Raw genomic sequence first — 21294 nt, forward strand, 5'->3', positions numbered from 1 at the left:
TATAACTTGTGGAGGAGATGGGGAAAAACAAGTCGTTTAAGGATACAGGTGGACCTGTTACAACAATGAGAAGTACAAGTTGTCATGTCCAAAACGAGCTTTACAATGTTGGTGGGGGGGGAGGGGAAGTATTGGGACTGGGGGGGTAGGGGAGATGCTGGGAAGGGATGTGAAGGGTAAACAAAGGAGGAGGCTGCAATGCTTGGCAAGAAATGTACGCATTATCCTGCCCATGTAATTGTAACCCCTCTGTACAGTATGTTCACAAATAAAATAAAACAAAAAACAAAAAAGAACTTTAAAGAAAAGATGTTCTAAATAAGAGGTTAAAGTATAAAGAAGAATATTTTAAGAGTATTTTAAAGAATTTAAGAGGGCCAAGAATGTGCCTTAGTAGTAGAGTGCTTGCCTAGCATGTATGAAGCCCTGGGTTCAATTCCTCTGTACTACATAAACAGAAAAAGCTGGAAGTGGTACTTTGGCACAAGTGTTAGAGTGTTAGCCTTAGGCAAAAGAAGCTCAGGGGCAGTACCCAAGCCTTGAGTTCAAGTGCCAGAAGTGGCAAAAAAGAAATTATAATAATTTTAGAATATTTAGCCATTGGATAATTTAGACTATTAGATGATATTTAGAATATTAGATAATTTAAGAATATTTTTAAAAACCATATTTATGGAGAAGACTCACTTGGCAAAAATAACTATTGATGCCAAAGTTAACTACAGATGAAATGTAATACTATACCAAGTAAACTATAAGGTGTGTGTGTCTGTGTGTCTGTGTATGTGAGTAGCATGATTCTAGAGTTTCCTTGAAAATAGGGAGGAAAGATATGGACACAAGAAGTCTGTCTTTATTGTGTTAAATGTACTATGTGATTTCTTTTTTGTTTGTTTCCTTTGCATGTTTCTCTCCCTATAGCATATGTTCTGTTGTCACTGTACTTGATTTTGGTACCTTGCATTTTGTATATACATTTGTCTGATCTGGGGAGGAGAAGGGGTATAACAAAATGCTGAAACAAGGACAAAGGATGACCCATTGCAACAATTATACCCACAGGACAGAATATTGGAAACAAACTTTACAACTTTAGGGGGGGTTAAGGGGTGAGGGGGTGGGAAAGGGTGGGGAGGAGTGTGGGAGGTGGGGGAGGGAAGGGATACTGGGACAACAACAAAGGAAGGGGTAACAGTTATCGACAAGTAATGTACTCATTGCCTTATTCATGTAACTGTAACCCCTCTGTACAGCATCTTTACAATAAAATAAAATGTAAAAAAAAGAAAATAGGGAGGAATTTTTAATAGCCAAAAGAAATAATCTTGAAGAATGTAAGTTGGAAGACTTGAAACTATAAGGTATCAGAACTAATAACCTTAGAATGCTAAACAAAAATGAAAGATTACAGTACTTAATCATATCTTTTTATGCCCCAAGCCATCTTTTATTAAAGTATTTTTATCTTCAAGAAGTTGTACAAAGGATGCCATTCACCAAAGCAGTTTATAAATACAGTGCATCTTGATCAATGTCTCCTCTTTCAACATCCTCACCCACCCCTCCCAATCTACCTCCTCCCTCAATTTTCTTAATTTTAGGTTGAATCTTTTGCCATTTAGCAAAGCAATTTATATATATAATGCATCTTTATCTGTGGCATCACTTCCACATCTTCATCCCAGTCCAACCTCCCTTTCCCCTTATATTTTTCAATTCTGTGGTATATACAGTGAACTTCTGCCTGCATTCTCTCCCCTTCCTCCTTTCATTCTTCTACACCACTCCCTTCCACCCCATCTTCCCATCTTGCAAGTACTCATTTCCTGGTGCTTATTTTGTTGGGCTTTGACAACAACTCTTTTTAAAGAATTACACTATGTGTGCTCTCCATAGTTAATTCATTTGTAACCCCTTGTTTATCATCTAGTGTGTTTATAGGCACATTTTAGCTACCACAAAAGAAGGAAAGCATGCAACCTATGTTTCTCTGAGTCTGACTTAACTTCAATTAATGTAATTTTTTCCAAGTCTTTCCATTTCCTTATGAATGGTACAATATGATTCTTTCTGATGAATAAGTAGAATTTCATTGAGGATATATACCACATTTCCTTAATCCATTCACCCATTGAGGGGTATCAATATCTTGGCTATGGTAAATAATGTTGCAATGAACATGGTTGTACTGGTAGCAGTGTTGCCTTGTTTGTGCTCTATTGGATCAATGCCCAGAATTGAAATTGCTAGGTCACAGGGAAATCTATGTTTATTTTTTGAAGAATCTTCATACTGCTTTCCAGAGTTGTTGGACAAGCTTAAATTCCCACCAAACCCATAGACCTATTGCCATGTAATATTTGATAAGGAAGCCAAAAATATAGATTGGAAGAAAGACAGCCTTTACAACAAATGGTGCTGACAAAATTGCTATCCACATGCAGAATACTGAAATGAGATCATTCTGTATCACCTTGCACAGAAACAATTTAAAATGAATCAAAGACCTTAATGTAAAGCCAGAAACCATGAAAATGTTACAGGAAGGGGTAGTAAACACTAGAGCTCCTAAGCACAGGTCAAAACTTTCTAAGTAAAGACCCAAAGTCACAACAAATCAAAGAAAGACTAGATAAATGAGATTTCATCAAACTTAAAAGTTTCTTCATGGCAAAGGATATAACTAACAAGCTAAATAGAAAGCTCATAGAGTGGGAAAAGATTTTTATCAGTTATACATCAGACAAAATTCTAATATACAAAATATATTCAAAGCTCAAAAAATCAAACTCTAAAAAAATTAACCCTCAACAACAACCTAATTAATAAATGGGCTAATGACTTAAAGAGATATTTCTCAGAAGAAGAAGTAAAATGTATCAGTAAATACATAAATACTCAACATCTCTAGCCTTAGGAAATGCAAATCAAAACAACACTGGATTCTACCTTATCCCAGGTAGAGTGGCCAATATGAAAATAAAACTAACAATAACGAATGCTGGTATGAATATGACCAAAAGGGAATTCTATTAATCATATCTTTTTTCCCATCGTGGGGCCTGAAATTGGGCATAGGCGCTGTCCCTCAGCTCTTCACCTCAAGGCTAGTGCTCTACCACTTGAGCCACAACGCCACTTCCGGCTTTTTCTGCTTAAATGGTGCTGAGGAATCGAACCCAGGGCCTCAGGCATGCAAAGCAAGCACTCTACCACTGAGCCACCTTCCCATCAATCATATTTTTAATAGAATTTAAAACCAGACAACAGCAGAAAGAGATCAAACTCAGAATAGTGGCCATCCTTGGGTAAGTGTAGACTCCCAAGAAGCGTGGTGTATTCTAATAATGTTCTATTTCATGACCTGAATGCTGTCTGTGCTCATCAAGCTAGGGATTTATAACATGTACCCTTTTCTAGTTATATGCTAGATTTTAATAAAGTGTTATTGAAGTGGCTCACACTTGTAATCCTAGCTATTCCAGAGGTTGAGATCTGAGGTCCTTCATTTAAAGCCAACTGGGACAGAAAAGTCCATGAGTCTCTTATCTCCAAAAAGCTGGGAGTGGGCTATAGCTCAAGTTGTACATGCTAGTCTTGAGCCAAAAAAAAAAAAAAAATGCCCAGGGACAGTCCCCGGGCACTGAGTACAAGCCAAAGATTCAGGACCCAAACCAAAATATAAAAATAAAATAAAATAAAATAAAACATTTTTATATAATCACTCATCATCAAAGAGGTAAATTTCAGTTTTTTATTGATTGTGCTGTTGGATGTGATTCATCATATCTCTGGCTTTATTTCTCAAAGAAATTAGTTTTATGGCATCTTAACTCACTCCCAACCGGTGTTACAAATTCTCTGCAATCCTGTACTTCTTACTGTAAATGGTGAAATGATGCTCTATTTACAGAGTAGTCAGAATATTGTATATGAGTCTATTGTTGATCAGGATTTACACTGTTTCAATGGAGACTTTTTCTAGGCGTCTTCAACCCAGTGGTACATTTGCTGTTGCTTCTCCATAGGCAATGAAGCAGCTGTAGCTGACACCAGCAGGCGTGTGAGTGGAGCTCTCTCAAGAAAGGATGTTCTTAAAAACATATTAAATGATGCTGTGAAGAGACTCCAAGCAGCAGAAAGAGGTAAGATTCACTTGAAAGTCTCAATTGTTTACTGGTATATAAAACTAATCTCTATGGGAGGATTAGGCAATTATCAATCTTAGTATATGTTTCTAAAAAGGACTTGTGAATATTTTTATGAATTAATATCCCTTTCTAGGGAAAAATAACCAATATTCATTACCATGAAAAACTGTCCTAAAATACTAAAAAGAAGATGGAATGTATAAAAAGCTATAATCACCCTAAAGTGACTGTTATATCTGAGAGCATTTTCTTCCATTTCCCTCTGTGCCTGAGCACATACTGAAGTGTTTTAATGGGTTCATGCTGTTCTACTTCTGGACAATCTGCTTTCTAGCGAACATCCGTCCTTGTTAACAAAATGCCCTAATTTGGCTGTTGACTTTCTCTGACCCCCCCTTTAAACAGTTTCCCTCTGTTACATATCAAGTTATTCTTATCACCTAAGTAGGGAGATCAACAAGTCCAATGGAAAAAAGAGCAAACATTTTACCTAATCTGGACTTCAGGAGTGTCTTAGAAAGCTGTGATTAGAAACAGATGTGCCTTCCTCCACAGAGTGAACATTAAGGCAGTGCTAGATGTGAATGTTTTGATAAAAATGTACACATCTTAGCCACAGGACTGTAGTCCAGCAAAGGTCTGCCCAGGGGAGTGGTGGTGAATGGAGAAACTTTGTTGTCAGCCATGCATCCAAACTACTATTTATTGGTGCTTTGTGCAAGCTGAGTACAGAGTTAAGTGTTCTAGAGAACTTAGCTTGTGAGACATAAGTATCACTATTAACTCAAGGCTATAGGAGCCCTGGAGCTGGTGAAGGTTAGGGAACTTGTGATAATTGGCATGAGTAGGAGGAAGCAGATCCAGAACCAATCATAGAATCCAGAGTGTGTGAGGTTGAACTGTTTCCTTGCTTTACAAATCTGAAGCTCTAACATCGTTTAAGTCATCTAATTATTTTTATTATAGAACTAACACATGACCCTAATAGCAAAATAACAAATAAGAAAAACAAAGGACAAAAGTCACAGTCTCATCACTTAAACAAAAAATAATGTACATTGTTTTCATTTTCAGTTTGTCATTTTATTTTGCCAGTCCTGTGCCTTGAACTCAGGGCCTCAGCACTGACCCTGAGCTTCTTTTGCTCAAGGCTAGCACTCTACAACTTGAGCCACAATGCCACTTGTGGCTTTTTTTTTCTGCTCATGTGGTGCTGAGGAATTGAATCCAGGGCCTCATGCATGCAAGGCAAGAGCTCTACCACTAAGCCACATTCCCAGCCTCTGCCATAATTTTTTTAACAAAATGGGATCACACTATTGAAACTCTCTTATAAATTTTTTGTTAAGCCAGTCACTTTTTTAATTAATTTACTTCTGTAGTCAATGTAGCATCATTTTTATGGCGAAAGCATCCCAGGAGAATACTTTTCCATAAATGGAAGAGGTATTTGTGATGAATTTCAGACATAAGCCTAAGTTCAAAATCTCAAAATCTCATATGCATTTTCTCTGGCTCTCTCACTTGAGGAAATTTGTATCTCTATTTTTTTTAAAGTTATCTCTTAATTTGAAAACCTTTCAAGTCAATTCTTGGTTTTAATGAGACTGGAGTCTTGCAGATTCTTAATACTCTGCATTTTTGTAGACTTGGATTGTATTATAGTTAACATACATTTAAATATTCATTTCCCTTACTATTCCAAATCTTGAGTCTAGTTTATCCCTGTGATTAACTGAGTATTGGTGTTCTCCAATAAACTCCAAAGTGAATGTCTTTGTGCTCTGTGGAAGGAGATGCTCAGCTGCGCCTTGGTCAGTCCAAGCTGGTCATCCAGGAGGCTAACAAAGCAATGATGGAGGTCCAACGGGTCACTGGCCCCATGGCTGGCAATCTCACAGACTGGTCACAGAATCTTCAAAGTTTTGACTCTTCAGTTTATAACACTGCTGTGGACTCTGCTAGAGATGCAGGTATGTCTTAGAGTTGACAGCTTAGATCCAAGTTGAACCATTAAAATCTACACACCTTTTGATGTAAAGCAGAAGCCAGGTGATGGTGGCTCACAACTATAATCCTAGCTACTCAGGAGGCTGAGATCTGAGGATCGAGGTTCAAAGTCAGCTAGGACAGGAAAGCCCGTGATACTCTTATCTCCAATAAACCACTCTGAGAAGCAGAAGTAGCTCTGTGGTTCAAATGGTAGAGTGTTCACCTTGAGCTGAAGAGCTGAGTGAGAGACAACACCCAGGTCCAGAGTTCAAGCCTAATAACCAACAAAAAAAAATGTAGAATGCTCCATTTGGAGTTTGGATTGGAATATTGTAGAAGTTAATTGAGAAAAAGAGAAAAATGTTACTCAGTCATCTATCTATATGCCTATGTCTGTAGACATAAGAAATAAATGTGCGTTTCATATAAATAGATACTAGGTGTCTTTGAAGTAAGTTTTTTCTTGGTGAAATAATAATAGTGGTTGTTTTCATCAGTGGAAGCTTTTGCTGAAACAGCAACAGCAGCAGAGTGATACCCACACAGGCTTCCTGGAAAACATTGCCTCTCTTCATTTTGTCTGGTGAATTCATGGGCACCTGTTAAGTCACTTATAGTAGAAATCAGGTGGAATCTGTGCTTGGTGATTAAAGAGATGTGTACATTTGTTATGGATCCTGCCCTTGAGCCATGCACTTTCTAAGTTAGCCTATTCTGCTTTCAACTTATACCAATAGGTAATCTAAATATCACAAAATAGAAATGGATTATACCTTGGACTTTAAACTATTAATTTGGTAGGATGAAAAATAACTTCTCACATTCTACTAGAGGTCATCATGTGCTTGTTGTCTTGTCACTTGATTCCCGAAATAGATGTAATATTCAGCTGTTTACTCTAGCGACTTTTTTACTGCAGTAAGAAATCTGTCGGAAGTTGTCCCTCAGCTCCTGGATCAGCTTCGTACTGTTGAGCAGAAGCGGCCTGCAAGCAATGTTTCTGCCAGCATCCAGAGGATCCGGGAGCTCATCGCTCAGACCAGAAGTGTTGCCAACAAGGTAACTGCTGAGAGGTCTCATAGTCACTCAGTTATAATGAGAACACAAAGCTGAGCTCCAACTCCTTGGGCAGCTCCTGGGACCTGAAACCTCCCTTCTATATAAGCCAACACACAGAGTTCTTAGAATCGCAGAAGGAATTTTGAAAAAAATGAAACAATGTCTGCGCCAGAGCGAGAACACACACATACACACACACACACACACACCTATGCAAACATATATATGTATATGTACATATATACCTATGCATAAATGTGTGTATATACACACATGTACATGTATACGTATACACATGTGTACACATATGTATTTTTTGTGTGTGCCAGTATTAGGGCTTCAGTCAGAGCACTGCATTCTCTCAGCTTTTCCTGTTCAAGGCTGGAGCTCCATTACTTCAGCCATACTTCAACTTCTGCTTTTGGCTGGTTAATTGGAGATATGAGTCTCTCAGATTTGTTGTCTGCCAGAGCAGGCTTTAAACTGCAATCTTCTGAGTATCTAGGATTACAGACATGAGTTTACTAGTGCTCAGCCTCAAGATCGATATCTTTTTAAAGTTACTAAAATATTGTAATGCGTAGCATGGATTCAGAACCGCAAAGTTAATCTAGTCAGCAAAGCTCACATAACAAACACAATCAAGTGCTAATGAAAAAGATTCAATTCAACATTATCATTTGCTACCTTAACAGCTGCACAATTCTAATCTTGCCCATCTGTCCTACCTCTTCAAGAAATTCTCTGGTCCACACATGGGTTATGTGAAGCTTTTATGGAGCACTCCATATGCTTAGCTGTCCTCATCCAAGTACCAGCTAATTGAAGAAACACAATAAGGACTCATTTCTGAGTTTCTTTTACAGGAACAACCTAGGAACAAGGACACTAGAGCCAGTGTTTATATAAACATCCTGACACAATAATCTAACACAGAGTTCTTAGAGTCACAGAAGAAATTCTGAAAAAGATAAAACAATTTCTGCTCCTAACCTCAGAGCAAGAAGAACTCAACATACAAACACACATACACAACACACATACACACTGGTATATAAGCATATATACATACACACATCTATACATATATATGTATATATATACCTATAAACCCATATGCATCTATATATACATACATATATACTCATTACACACACATACACACACATATATATCTTTTTGTGTGTGCCAGTGTTAGGATTTAAAGTCAGAGCCTTGTATTCTCTCTTGGCTTTTTCTGTTCAAGACTGATGTTCTACCACTTCAGCTGTTCCTTAACTTCTGGATAATTATAGTTAATAATAATTATAATAATTAATGGTTTTTGGTGTGGCAATGTAGGGCCTGGTAACTATTTTCAGTTCGATTTTTATTGATCTATGGGCTGGCCTCACTTTTTTTACCACCAAATTATACACTTTTCATTTTCACAATGAAGAACAGGGCACTGTAGAGAAAGAGTAAGAGCTTAACTATTTTATAATAATGGAGATTATTCTTGCTAACTATATCCAACTTTTAAATGGTATTTGATAAATTGCCCTATATCACCTTATTTGGATAGTTCAGTGAATTTTTTTGGTCCGATCGTGGGGCCTGAACTGGGTGCTGTCCCTCAGCCCTTCGGTTCAAGGCTAGCGCTCTACCACTTGAGCCACAGTGCCACTTCTGGCTTTTTTTTCTGCTTATGTGGTGCTGAGGAATCAAACCCAGGGCCTCATGCATGCAAGGCAAGCATTCTACCACTGATCCACCTTCCCAGCCCAGCTCAGTGAATTTTTGAAAGAAGGTTTCTCTTAAGGTATATTAAAGAAATGTTAAGTTAAAAGCTACATTTCCTGTTACTCAGCCATCTAAGTAACAAACAATCACAGTTTAAAGTGAACTTGAGTAAACAAATCTAAAGGACTCTTATCTTTGGTTAATCAGCAAAAAGCCAGAACTGGAGGCATGGCTCAAGTGGTGGAGGACCAGCCATGAACAAAAAAAGCTCAAGGCCCTGAGTACTAGGGGAAAATACTAGGTTTCTATGGATGCTTTCTTGTAATATCATTTATATGGAATTATAGCTTTGGGGACTTAGTCACCTAAAAGCATTTCCTAAAAAGAGTCTTAGCCTACAGTCATCTCCCCAAAGTGAGGTGCTTTTCCTACAAGCATACTTTACAAACACACCTTCTCAGACTCTTGATTCTTACAAAAAAGCTTCACTCTCACATCCTGCTTGATGGTTTGTTCAGATGTATTGATATTTACTCAACTGGCAACATAGGACAGCTGGACTCTCATCACTTGGGAATAGAATCTTTAGCTTCCTGGCAATCAACATCAGCCAAATCAATATTAATTAGTGTAAACAAATCCAATTATTCAGAAAGATCTGTCTCTGAATACTCTAAAATTCCCCAAAGGGTCAGATTAGCTCAGCATGTCAGAAATGTGCTGACATTGTGCTTTGTTGTAATGTCTTTCTGAAAACCATTGTAAGAAACCTCTTAAGGAATTTCTAATTATAATTATTACAATGATAGAGTCAAGAATTTAGAAACCCTTTATTGGTATTAGCTTGATTCGTTTTCCCAGAAATTGTTTGTTTGCATATTACAAATGAGGAAACAAAGCTAAGTGACTTGTTCATGGTTACCTAGTTACTACATGGTAAAGTCACATTTCAAACCTACAAGCTGACCAGGTCCAGACTCCTGTGTGGTGTGTGTGTGTGTGTGTGTGTGTGTGTGTCCCAGACTCGTGTGTGTGTGTGTGTGTGTGTGTGTGTGTGCTAATAGTAGGGCTTGAACTAAAGGCCTTGATGTCTTCTTTAAGTTTTTCTCTCAAGGATGTTGCTCTACCACTTGAGTCACACCTCCACTTCTGACATTTTGCTGGTTAATTGAAGATGATAATTTCAAGGATTTTTATAACTAGGGTGGCTTTGAACCACAATCCTCAGATCTCAGTCTCCAAAGTAGCAAAAATTATAGGCATAAGCCACTGGTGCCCAACTAAAGGTGTTGCCCAGGCTGGTCTCAAACTCATGATCTTCCTACTATATACTTCTTGTTGATTTCCAGCATGTGCTACCACAGCTGGTTCAGACTTGACTGTACAAACATGGCTAAAGGTGATTCCAACACCTTAACCCATGATCCTTTAATAATGACCCTGTGGAGAAAAGTTCTATCTGCATTAATACTCAGGATTAATTATACTTAATTAGTTTTTGTACAGATATTAGGGGCATTGTGAATTGCATAATAGGTCAGATGTCCCTTCAGGCTGTTTGGTCCAACCCAACCCAAGTATATATAGTTCATTATGGAATTCTTATCTATCCTCATGCTTCAATCTATGATATTCTTTTATTGTTCTTGCTTTATCTCAACTCAAGTGTAAACTACTGTATTGTAATCTGCCTTCATTTCTTTTTTTTTCCAATAATGGGAGAGTGTATAAAGTAAATAAATGAAGGCCAAAAGAGCTCTGATTTTTCCCCTCAGGAAGGAAGGAAGACCACTGAGAACTGTTTAAATGCATGTGGTCCCCTTCTGCAGGGCATTTGTTAATGTAATGATTTTCTCTAATTCTAGATCCAAGTCTCCATGATGTTTGATGGCCAGTCAGCTGTTGAGGTGCACCCTAAAACCAGGATGGATGATTTAAAGGCCTTCACATCCCTCAGTCTGTACATGAAGCCTCCTGTGAGACAGCCAGACGTGGCTGAGATTGCAGATCAGTTCGTTCTCTACCTTGGAAGCAAAAGCGTAAGCATAAAAAACTTTTTTTTTAGCATATAAGAACTTAAAAGAAGGGATAATACTAAAAGGAAAACTGCATTTTCTCTTGCTGAAAACAAAGTTGCCTAGACAAACAGGCAAACTCACCTTCTGGTAGCTAAGAGATAGAAATCAATTTTGTGGCAAGATTGGAGGGCAAGGGATGCCTTCTCTATGTAGGATATTTCTGGGGTTGCTTCCTAGCAGTAGCCTATTATTATGTTTGATGAATCTGAACAGAGTACTTCAAAGACCTTTGGAATAACCGCAGCCTATTTATATTTGATCCTGCTTGAAGTTACTGCAGCAATTTACAGTGTCAGGATGCATGACATCCCTGGCTAGCTTGGTCATTTTTGCATACTCCCAGAATTGTGTGTCCTAACTTCCTAGCAACTTTGCACGAACTTTCAGTCAAGCTCCTTCCTACCAGGATGAACTTGGAGCAAGCATAGGGACAGTAGAATAGACATAGTAGTCCAGAATAGGAAATATCAATGTCAAGTTTAATGTGAATTTTGGGTAACAATCCATGCCAAAGTTGCTCATATAAACCATATATTTTGGACTGTTGATTGTGTTTTGATGATATTCATTTATATGCATTTTATTTAAGTGACTTCTTAACATTTCAGGCTAAAAGACAATACATGGGCCTTGCAATAAAAAATGATAACCTGGTATATGTCTATAACTTGGGGGCTAAGGATGTGGAGATTCCCCTGGATTCCAAGCCTGTCAGTTCCTGGCCTGCTTACTTTAGCATTGTCAAGATTGAAAGGTGAGGCAATGCATAGTCCATGGTTTGTGTGTACCTTGTATGGAGCACACATCTGTTTATAGAGGTTATAAATATGTTCTTCCTTTTCTTCTTTCATTATTTCTATATTCCTTCTCAAACACCTAAGTGAAAAAGAACTGGTTAGAAAAATGGTCATCATTTTTAAACAGTAACCTGTTTATTAGATTTATTTTACCTGGCTAATCCAAGAGTTAATTACAAAGTAGTGTGTTTTCTCTCTTCCCATTGACAGTCCATGTTCTATAAATGCTTATTAATAGGATCAAATCATCAATTTCGTAATGAAGAGAAATTATAATTTCAAATTAAGGAAGTATATATATATATATTGCAAACTATCAGATTAATAAAGTATGTCAATCCTTTCTCTCAATAGGATAGGGAAACATGGAAAGGTGTTTTTGACAGTTCCAAGTCTAAGTAGCACGGCAGAAGAAAAGTTTATTAAAAAGGGAACCTTTGCGGGAAACAATTCCTTATTGGACCTGAGTCCTGAGGACACGGTGTTTTATGTTGGTGGAGTGCCTTCAAACTTCAAGGTAAGCCATCCAGTTACATTTTGACTTATTACAAAGTGACAAGGATTGTTTTCATAGTTTATAACCCTATAGGCATAGGGAGAACTATGATAAGGGATGACATTGATCAACATGTATTATACTCATAATCTGACTTGTGGAATTGTAACCTCTATACGACTACTAAACACTAAAAAATGTTGTAAACTCAGCTCAGTAAATAGACTTCTGTACCAGAATATATAAATCCAATATATCTATTCTCTACTACCTGTTTTTTCATAGAGTCAAATGCTAGTCAAGCTAATACTTAAAAATCAATTAATTTTATTTTGATATATGCAAAGATAATCATTATGGTCCATCTGCTGCAAGAATGCCTTGCAATACACATTTTGGACTTAGTCTTAAACATTGCACATGAGCAATTTCACACATGCCTATCTCAACTGCAGAGAGAGTAGGACCTAGGGGAGACCATGAGACCTGATGAAGAGTGACAAAAGAAGCCTTAGAGGACGAGAAGTCAATCTAGCTGTTCCAGGAAGTCTGTTCCAGGACTCTTAGTGCTTATGGGCACTATATTGAACTTCACTAAGAATCACCCTCTCTCACTTTGTAGGTGATCAGTAATCCCTACCTCATAAAACTGATGTGAGGATTGCCTTTTGTCATGAATTCATTGTCTAGCACACAGAGTGCACATGGCCCCACATTCTCTGCTCGGGTGTGCATTAACAGACTGTTCTTTCAATGACTGGGCATCGAGTTGTTGCAAACTCTGATCTAGAAAGATGTCTATGTCTGTGAGTAGGTCCTCTTGACATACGCTCAGCTTTATGGCCTGTTCTGTGTGGTGTCGGGGAAACATGACCAGAGGATAATTGATTTTGTTTGTCTGCTGCACAGCTCCCTCCAAGCTTAAACCTGCCTGGCTTTGCTGGCTGCCTGGAGCTAGCTACACTGAATAATGATGTGATCAGCTTGTACAACTTTAAGCACATCTATCACATGGATCCCTCCAAGTCAGTTCCCTGTGCCAGGTAAGACACAGTGAAGGTTACTAAAGACTGATAGACAGGCAGGAGTGGCTAGCAGGATGAGTGTATGTCAATATACAGATTCTCCAACTTGTGCTTTGAGGAAAACTGTGAAATTAGACAATATCATGCCTGCAAAAAAACTCTTCAGTTTTTCTCTACCACAGATGAGCACAGCCTGGAAGGGTTTCCTAGAGACTTAGTATATAGGGTAAAGAGAAATTCATTAAAAATAAATCCGTTTACTTTATGTGTAGAAGGAGGGCAGCACTGGGGCTTGAACTCAGGGCCTGAGCACTGTCCCTTAGCTTTTTCCCTCAACCACTCAATCTACAGCTCTACTTCTGGCTTGTTAGTGGTTAACTGGAAATAAGAATCTCACAGAGTTTCCTATCTGGGCTGGCTTCAAACCACAATGCTCAGATTTCAGCCACCTGAACACAAGGTAAGCCACCTTACCCAGCCCAGTTAACTTACTTATAAGTTCTTCATTTCTTCCACACAAACAACAAGATTTCACTTAAAAGTAGGATCAATGGGAGACCAGAAAATGGGGTAAAGGATCTCTCTTGAAAAACATGACAGAAACAATAATGTTTTTATGATCCTGTTTCCGTTTCAGAAATAAACTGGCCTTCACTCAGAGTCGAGCTGCCAGTTACTTCTTTGATGGCTCCAGTTATGCGGTGGTGAGGGACATCACAAGAAGAGGGAAATTTGGCCAAGTGACTCGCTTTGACATAGAAGTTCGAACCCCAGCTGATCATGGCCTTGTGCTCCTGATGGTCAATGGAGTGAGTAAATCGAAAAGTTCTACTTCTTTATTTCCCTTACTTTCTGCTGTTTACATTTCCAGGTATCTTTCCAGACTGAGTACATCATTCCATGAAACTGAATTTCTAGTTTAGAAATCAAGATTGGACTGTTGTTTGCCCTTCAGAGAAGCTACAACTGCAGCAAATAAAAGCAGTACTGAAATGCATTTCCCCATTCTACATTTTTCAATGTTTGTTAAACACACCCTTTCATAGACTAGGAAAACCATGAAAAATCAGTACCAAGAGCAAAATGTATTGTCTCCCTACAGAAATTTCACACTGGACTCCTTTCTAAATCATATATCCTAAGCAGTCAGGACCTGACCACTTTAGTGAGCACTGAGTGCTTTATAAGTATGTGTGTAAAAATGTATGAGGTTTATCTATCTTTGTAAATGATGTGCTATATATAGACATAAGTACTCATGAAACATTCAAAAGTAGTCATAAAATCTATGCAAAGATAAAGTATTGAATAATAATTAAGCATTTAAAAAATTCTCATAACGCATGCAGAAACTTTTGCTCTCACTAAAATTTATTTTAATGTAAATGTTGATGTTATCATTAAATATCCTAAATATTTTTGAGAATCATGTTGAACTCTTCATGATGCAATTATTCAAAAGATATTCAGCAATGAATATCTTGTAACTGAATATGATATCTACCACAAGCAAGGAAAATTAAGTCACATATGAATAGCTGTGCTTACTAAATCACATACAGTTTTTCAATTTCTTATACCCTTGGCAAAGGTAAATCCTCAAATTTTGGCTATTAAATTTTCTCTGGCCTGATGTCAGTTCTTGCAAGCTAATAATAAACCTTAGACACAATAAACTTTAATAAAAAGAAGTTCGAAGCCATTGAAAAAAATCTTCACTTAGAGAAATTTCAAAGCCATGAGAAATCATTTTATTTCATAGTAAAAATTGCATAGGACTTCCTTGGTCTTCCAAAGTAATTTTCATAATAACAAAATATTAGTTCCCAGTTCAGCTAAATCTGACTCTACTTCCATAAAAGCAAATGCTCCCATCTTGACAACTTCCTTCTCTCCACAGAGTATGTTTTTCAGCCTGGAAATGCACAATGGTTACTTACATGTGTTCTATGACTTTGGATTCAGCAATGGCCCTGTGCATCTCGAAGACACGCTGAAGAAAGCCCAGATTAATGATGCAAAATACCATGAGGTAAAGCCATCATACTTTTGGTGGTTTGGGTTTTATATTTTGAACTTAGATTTATCTAATTATTAAATCAGGTGGTCAAGTTAGACTGGAAGAATAGTAATTAAACTGAACAGTTGCACATCTAAAGAGCAGCTGAAAAGCCAGGTAATCATTGCTACTCAGGAGACTGAGATTGGAAGGATCATGATTTCATGCCAGCATGAGCATAAGGATAAAAATCTAGGTGAAGCTGTATGTGTCTATGATCAAAGTTCCAAGGGAAGCCTAAGTAAAAGGATTCCAGTTCAAAACAGCCCTGGCAAAAAAAAATGGAGAACCCTATTCATTATGTGCAGTTCTTCATATGTCAATTTCACTTCAACAAAGAAGATGGCACCTGCTGTAGTTCCTTCTCAGATCTCCTCAGAAGGGACATGGAAAACCATAGGTCTCATTATTAGTCTCTAGCTGCCTCTTCTTCCCAAGGAAGTATAAACAGTAGTTATAAGAACAAGAGTTTTCATGTCTGTGAATAAGAAAGCAAAATCTGTTCCCTATTTTGTGAACACACAGACATGAAATAATTAAAATATATACAAGTCTTCAAACACTTTGAATCAAGATTTACTTCATATTATTTCTCACAGATCTCAATCATTTACCACAATGACAAGAAAATGATTTTAGTAGTTGACAGACGCCATGTCAAGAGTATGGATAATGAAAAGATGAAAATACCTTTCACAGATATATATATTGGAGGTGCTCCCCCCGAAATTTTACACTCCAGGTAAAGCTTTTGTGTTAAGTAGCTATTTATTCTTAGTGCTATACTAATGAATACTGAATAAGTGGAAACGTTTAGGAACATGTTTAAGAAACCCCACTTGCTACTTCTATACATGTCCATAGGGCAGGCACACACATGTACCCCCAGACCTTCTGCAGCCAGTTCTTATGATGTTCTTAAATTACTATCTCATTCATGTAATGCACAGATCTCTCTACTTACTGAATTCCTCTTAGAACATAGTCTAAAAGAAACAAATGAACACAATCTAATGCAATATTTCTCTTCAACCAAAAAAGCAAAATATATGTATTTTGTTTGAGTCCTAAACTTATTTTTGAGTTATCTAGGGGGATATGGCTTCAATAATGAAACATTATTCTATCCTATTCAAAATGTCCCCTCATATTATAGTCAAAGAACCACAGAGCCTTAAAATTGAAAAGCAACTTTTAACAACCCAGTCTACTGGTTTTGATAGAACAACCCAAAGAGCTTTATAAATGCTATTGCATGTGACCACTTTCCAGAAATTCTACTATATGTTATAGTTAAAAACATAGTTAAAAAAATAAAAATTCCCCAAGTCAAGTGATTTTCTGTGCAATCAAGTTTGAGAATTTCTGATGAAATCCAGCCCTCAATCATTACAGAATGCCACTGTGTTTAAGTGAATTTATCATGTATACATGCTTATTCCAGGAAGCAAAAGATTCTGTATTTAGTAACTTTAATTATAAAGCTTTTCTTTGTGTTGAGTCAAAACCAGCACCACACGATTATCATGTTTCAGTGTTTCATGTCTAAATACGTCTTCCCAACTTCCTTTCCAAACTGAGAAGCCTCTTCAGCCCTTCAGTCATGTCATATAGGAGCTTTAACCATTCATCACATTCACCTTTCTGTGCACCCTGGTGTGTCAAGTAGCATAATCTTCAGTGTGATCTGATCAGAGCAGAGGACTGTTAGGTTAGTCAGTGTTCATCACAGGTACACTGAAGTTATTGGAATATGCTCAAAATCAACTTCACATTCATTCAGTATGCAATGTGCTCTAGAGAATTTTCTATGCAGCATGTATAAGGAGTGCTAAGATGGCAGGATTGGACAGGATGCCATCTAATCTAAGATAAAGGATTTCTTACTTTTCCTGTTGGTCCAGCAGCAAGATATTCCTAATCTATTCCCCATGTTATAGTGCATTGCAAATGGGATCACATACATTAGTGAAAGCTTACAAGTTTGACTTCAGTTCCTAATCTAACATTTGTAATATAAGAGAATAATTTATTTTCCAATTTTTATGATATTACTAAGAATTGACTATTTTTTGCCTCTAGTTTAACCTAAAGACCATCTGTAAGAATAAAATAAGAGTATTTTCCTTTATCTCACTGAGTTATCATAAAAATAATGTAATAACACAAGTTAAAAAATTTAAAAACTATATACAAGTTATCTTGACTTAAATCACTATTACAGAGAAAGATTTGATATTGCTTATACTTTTAAAAAAGTATGGAAATATTAATTGCGATAAAGATTTTATTAATAATTAGAAATAAGCACAAACTGTATGCCTTCCATGGTAAGGGTAACATCATCATCATCATGGCTGCCTCCGTGAGACCTGATTATCTTTTTTCCAGGACCCTAAGAGCACACCTTCTCCTGGACATAAACTTCAGAGGATGCATGAAGGGTTTCCAGTTCCAAAAGAAAGATTTCAATTTACTGGAGCAGACAGAAACCTTGGGAGTTGGTTATGGATGCCCAGAAGACTCTCTTGTAAGTACTTTTAATAAATGACACAAAATGTTCATCAGCTGGAAAAGCCCTTTTTGCTTTTCCTGAGATCCTATTCATATCTTAGGCTCTTTTGTAGCAGGAAGAAAACCATATCAAGCTGGAAAGGCTATGTGTTTCCTCTGACTCGTGCATATGGATCAGTAGCTTTTTGTGAGTGTGGCAGGCATTCGAAGACAGAGAGGCTACTTAAAAGTCATTGGTCACTCAGGTTAGAGGAAAGAGACAACTTAAAATCTCCTCTGATAGAAGAGTATAGTAGGAAGGCAGGCATGCCCAAAATTCAATATAAACTAGAAATCAAAACTTAAATTACTTCTCTAGAAACCGTGAGGCAAGGCCTTTTTTATGAATACTTGGCTTTATAACCATTTGATAATTACTAAAATCACACTGTACTTGCTTTTTGTTGCACAGATATCTCGCAGAGCATATTTCAATGGGCAAAGCTTCATTTCTTCAGCTCAGAAAATATCCTTCTTTGATGGCTTCGAAGGAGGCTTTAGTTTCCGAACATTACAGCCAAATGGATTACTATTCTATTATGCTTCAGGGGTAAGTATTTGATTTTTTTCTCTGTGAAAACTTTTTGATAACTGTTTCATCTATTGAAAATAAGTTTTGTTCAGTAACAAATGAGTTTAAGCTCATATTTTGATTCTCATACAAAAAGTGTCTTATTTCAGGTACTATACAGTATTAGACATACCAGGAATTCTTAAAACATTTAGATATACTTCAGAGGTCATGGCTAGAAATCAAGGATTCTGTGACTTAGATAGGGAAAAGTATGTCTCTCTTTTCTGTAGCTTAAATTTATCATCTTCGATGTTTTATGGCAACAAACCATATGACTTTGTCATTTTAAAAGTTTACTAATGTTTTTGTTTCACATTAAAATTTGTCTCAGATATCTGAAAATTCCATATCTTCTCATTTCTACTTTCACATCTATTAGATCTGCTACTAGATCTTACTATTTAATGTCTGAATAAAGAAGTATAGGCCTGGTATCATGGTTCATGACTATAATCTCAGCACTCAAAGGCTGAAGCAGCAGAACAGAGAATTAGAGGCTACGGAGTGAGACTCTGTGTCAAAATATGTGTGTGTGTGTGTGTGTGTGTATAACAGATTTATTGATTTAATATTTTGAAAACTGTATTTCAATCTACTTGGTTTCTTGCCTATTTGTGTATTTTTGTCTTACACATTTTATGAAGAAGTCCACAAAAAATGTTAAGAGCCTCTATTTGCATATTGAACACAAATGCATGTGTGATTTAATGTATAAGATAAAGAGCTTGCATATTCACTTTCTCCTACAGAACATTTAAGCTCACATTACAAAACTGTTATTTCAAGAGTAAAATAAGATCTGATGATGCTAAGAGCCAACCATTAGAAAACACTGAAAAGGTCATCACCAATATAGACATAAAGAGATATTTTCTTTTTGTCCCCATTACCTGTATCTCACATTTACATCTGATTTCAAATCAGTAACGTCTGTGAGAATATATGGAAAGCATTTAGCAGGATTTTCTGCCCTTAAAACTGCCTTAAGATTAATCTGGTAAGTTAACTAATGCTTTTTTGTTCACAAAAAGTAGTCTGTTTTGGATAGAATTCAAGAGGAAACTGGAAAGAAAAGCAAGAGTATCATTTGCCAATATTTTAAGACAAGCAATAAACAAAATCAGAAAAAGAAATGACTTCTGACTTTCGAAATTTCTCTCCTGTAACTAAAGATGGAAAAAAGAAGGAAGTATTTTAAAAGTCCAAACTAACAAATTAACTCTTACATGGCCACCTATCTACATCCTCCAGGAGACACAAATATCGTCCTTTATGGAGGATTAAATGAAACTAATGAATAGAAATGCTCAGGTTAGCAAAGTCATTGAAACTAGGACAACTCTCAGCATGACAAAACTGCCCAAACCTTGCAGTTCAAATTGCAGGACTTTTTCTTTTCCCTTGGAACATGTCTACTATTATAAGTAATACTAATATAAGCAAAAGTGACTGGTTTGTTGTTATTCATAGCAATCATTTCACAAGCAAATTTCCCATACAATATGTGTCTTCCTTAAAGCCAATCTTATAAAAGAGTCCATGTTTCAATCCCTGGAGCCTCTTACTTAACCACCTGTGCTCGCTTTTCAGTCTGATGTGTTTTCCATCTCACTGGACAATGGAACTGTCATCATGGATGTGAAGGGAATCAAGGTCCAGTTGGCAGAAAAGCAACTGAATGATGGGCTTGCCCACTTCATTATCACTTCTATCTCACCCACAAGGTACAGCTCCTCACTTTGGTCCTTCCCACCATATGTCTGTATTTGTAGAACAGTGATCCTGTCAAACACTGCTATCAGAAAGACACTCTCCTGTTGTTTTTCATGTCGTCAAAACAATAGCAGAAGGAACACTGTGCTGTCTTCCCCTCCTCCCCCCAATAAAGCTATAAATTTTCAAGATATGCCAAATAAATCACCATAAAGTTACTTAACGGAAATATAAAGAGTCTTTACATATAACCCAGCTACCATTTCACCTTGAGTTCCTCTCTAGGTTGTTTTGTTTTTTTATTTTTCAGCCAAAGAAAAACTCTACAAGATTAACTAGTCATGAACTTCTTTACTCTATGGGCTTCCAGTCTTGGTTAGAAGAGTCTTCCTGACATATAGAAATATTCAACCATTTTATCCTGAGCCTCATGAAGAGCCTGACAGAAGTCTTGGTCTTTTCATGAACCAGATCTTTTATTTCAGTTTCATGAGAAAATGGTGGCTGGGTTGTGTGTAAAGACACTGTTTATTTTGCAGATATGAACTGATAGTAGATCAAAACAGACTTGTGAATAAGAATCTCACCAAAGGGAAAGCAGAACAGCCTCCAGCAGGAGAAAAGAAGTTTTACTTCGGTGGCTCGCCCATCAGTCCGCAGTATGCTAATTTCACCGGCTGCATAAGTAATGCCTACTTTGCCAGGTATCATACTTTTATTATTAATGAATCTGCATGATTTAGAAGGGTCAAAACAGTACTAAAAATATTTACATTATTAAAATAGAGGATTATAAAGCTGGGCGCTGGTGGCTCACACTGTAATCTTAGCTACTCAGAAGGCTGAGATCTAAGGATCACAGTTTGAAGCCAGCCCAGGCAGGAAAGTCCATGAGACTCATCTCCAATAAACTACTCAGAAAAGGCCAGAAATGGTGCTGTGGCTCAAGTGGTAGAGCACTATCCTTGATCCAAAGAAGCTCAGGGATAGCACCCAAACCCTGAGTTCAAGCCCCAGGACCACCAGCACACACACACACACACACACACACACACACACAAACACACACTCACAC

At 37.1% G+C, this 21294-nt stretch overlaps 1 protein-coding gene across 1 annotated transcript in view; it reads left to right on the forward strand.

Annotated features, from left to right (window-relative positions):
• Lama4 (laminin, alpha 4) overlaps nt 1-21294 on the forward strand; it is a 141077-nt gene that overhangs the window by 100897 nt on the left and 18886 nt on the right. Inside the window, exons 16-29 of the mRNA XM_013032844.1 lie at nt 4029-4145; nt 5945-6124; nt 7063-7202; nt 10790-10963; nt 11611-11756; nt 12154-12316; nt 13205-13338; nt 13958-14129; nt 15221-15352; nt 15979-16121; nt 17771-17909; nt 18345-18482; nt 20097-20230; nt 20759-20923. Of these exons, the coding sequence (XP_012888298.1) occupies nt 4029-4145; nt 5945-6124; nt 7063-7202; nt 10790-10963; nt 11611-11756; nt 12154-12316; nt 13205-13338; nt 13958-14129; nt 15221-15352; nt 15979-16121; nt 17771-17909; nt 18345-18482; nt 20097-20230; nt 20759-20923 (2077 nt within the window). The remainder of the gene's footprint in view (nt 1-4028; nt 4146-5944; nt 6125-7062; nt 7203-10789; nt 10964-11610; nt 11757-12153; nt 12317-13204; nt 13339-13957; nt 14130-15220; nt 15353-15978; nt 16122-17770; nt 17910-18344; nt 18483-20096; nt 20231-20758; nt 20924-21294) is intronic.

Source organism: Dipodomys ordii, unplaced genomic scaffold (genome assembly GCF_000151885.1).
Source record: "Dipodomys ordii isolate 6190 unplaced genomic scaffold, Dord_2.0 Scaffold157, whole genome shotgun sequence".
Classification (NCBI taxonomy): Eukaryota; Metazoa; Chordata; class Mammalia; order Rodentia; family Heteromyidae; genus Dipodomys; species Dipodomys ordii.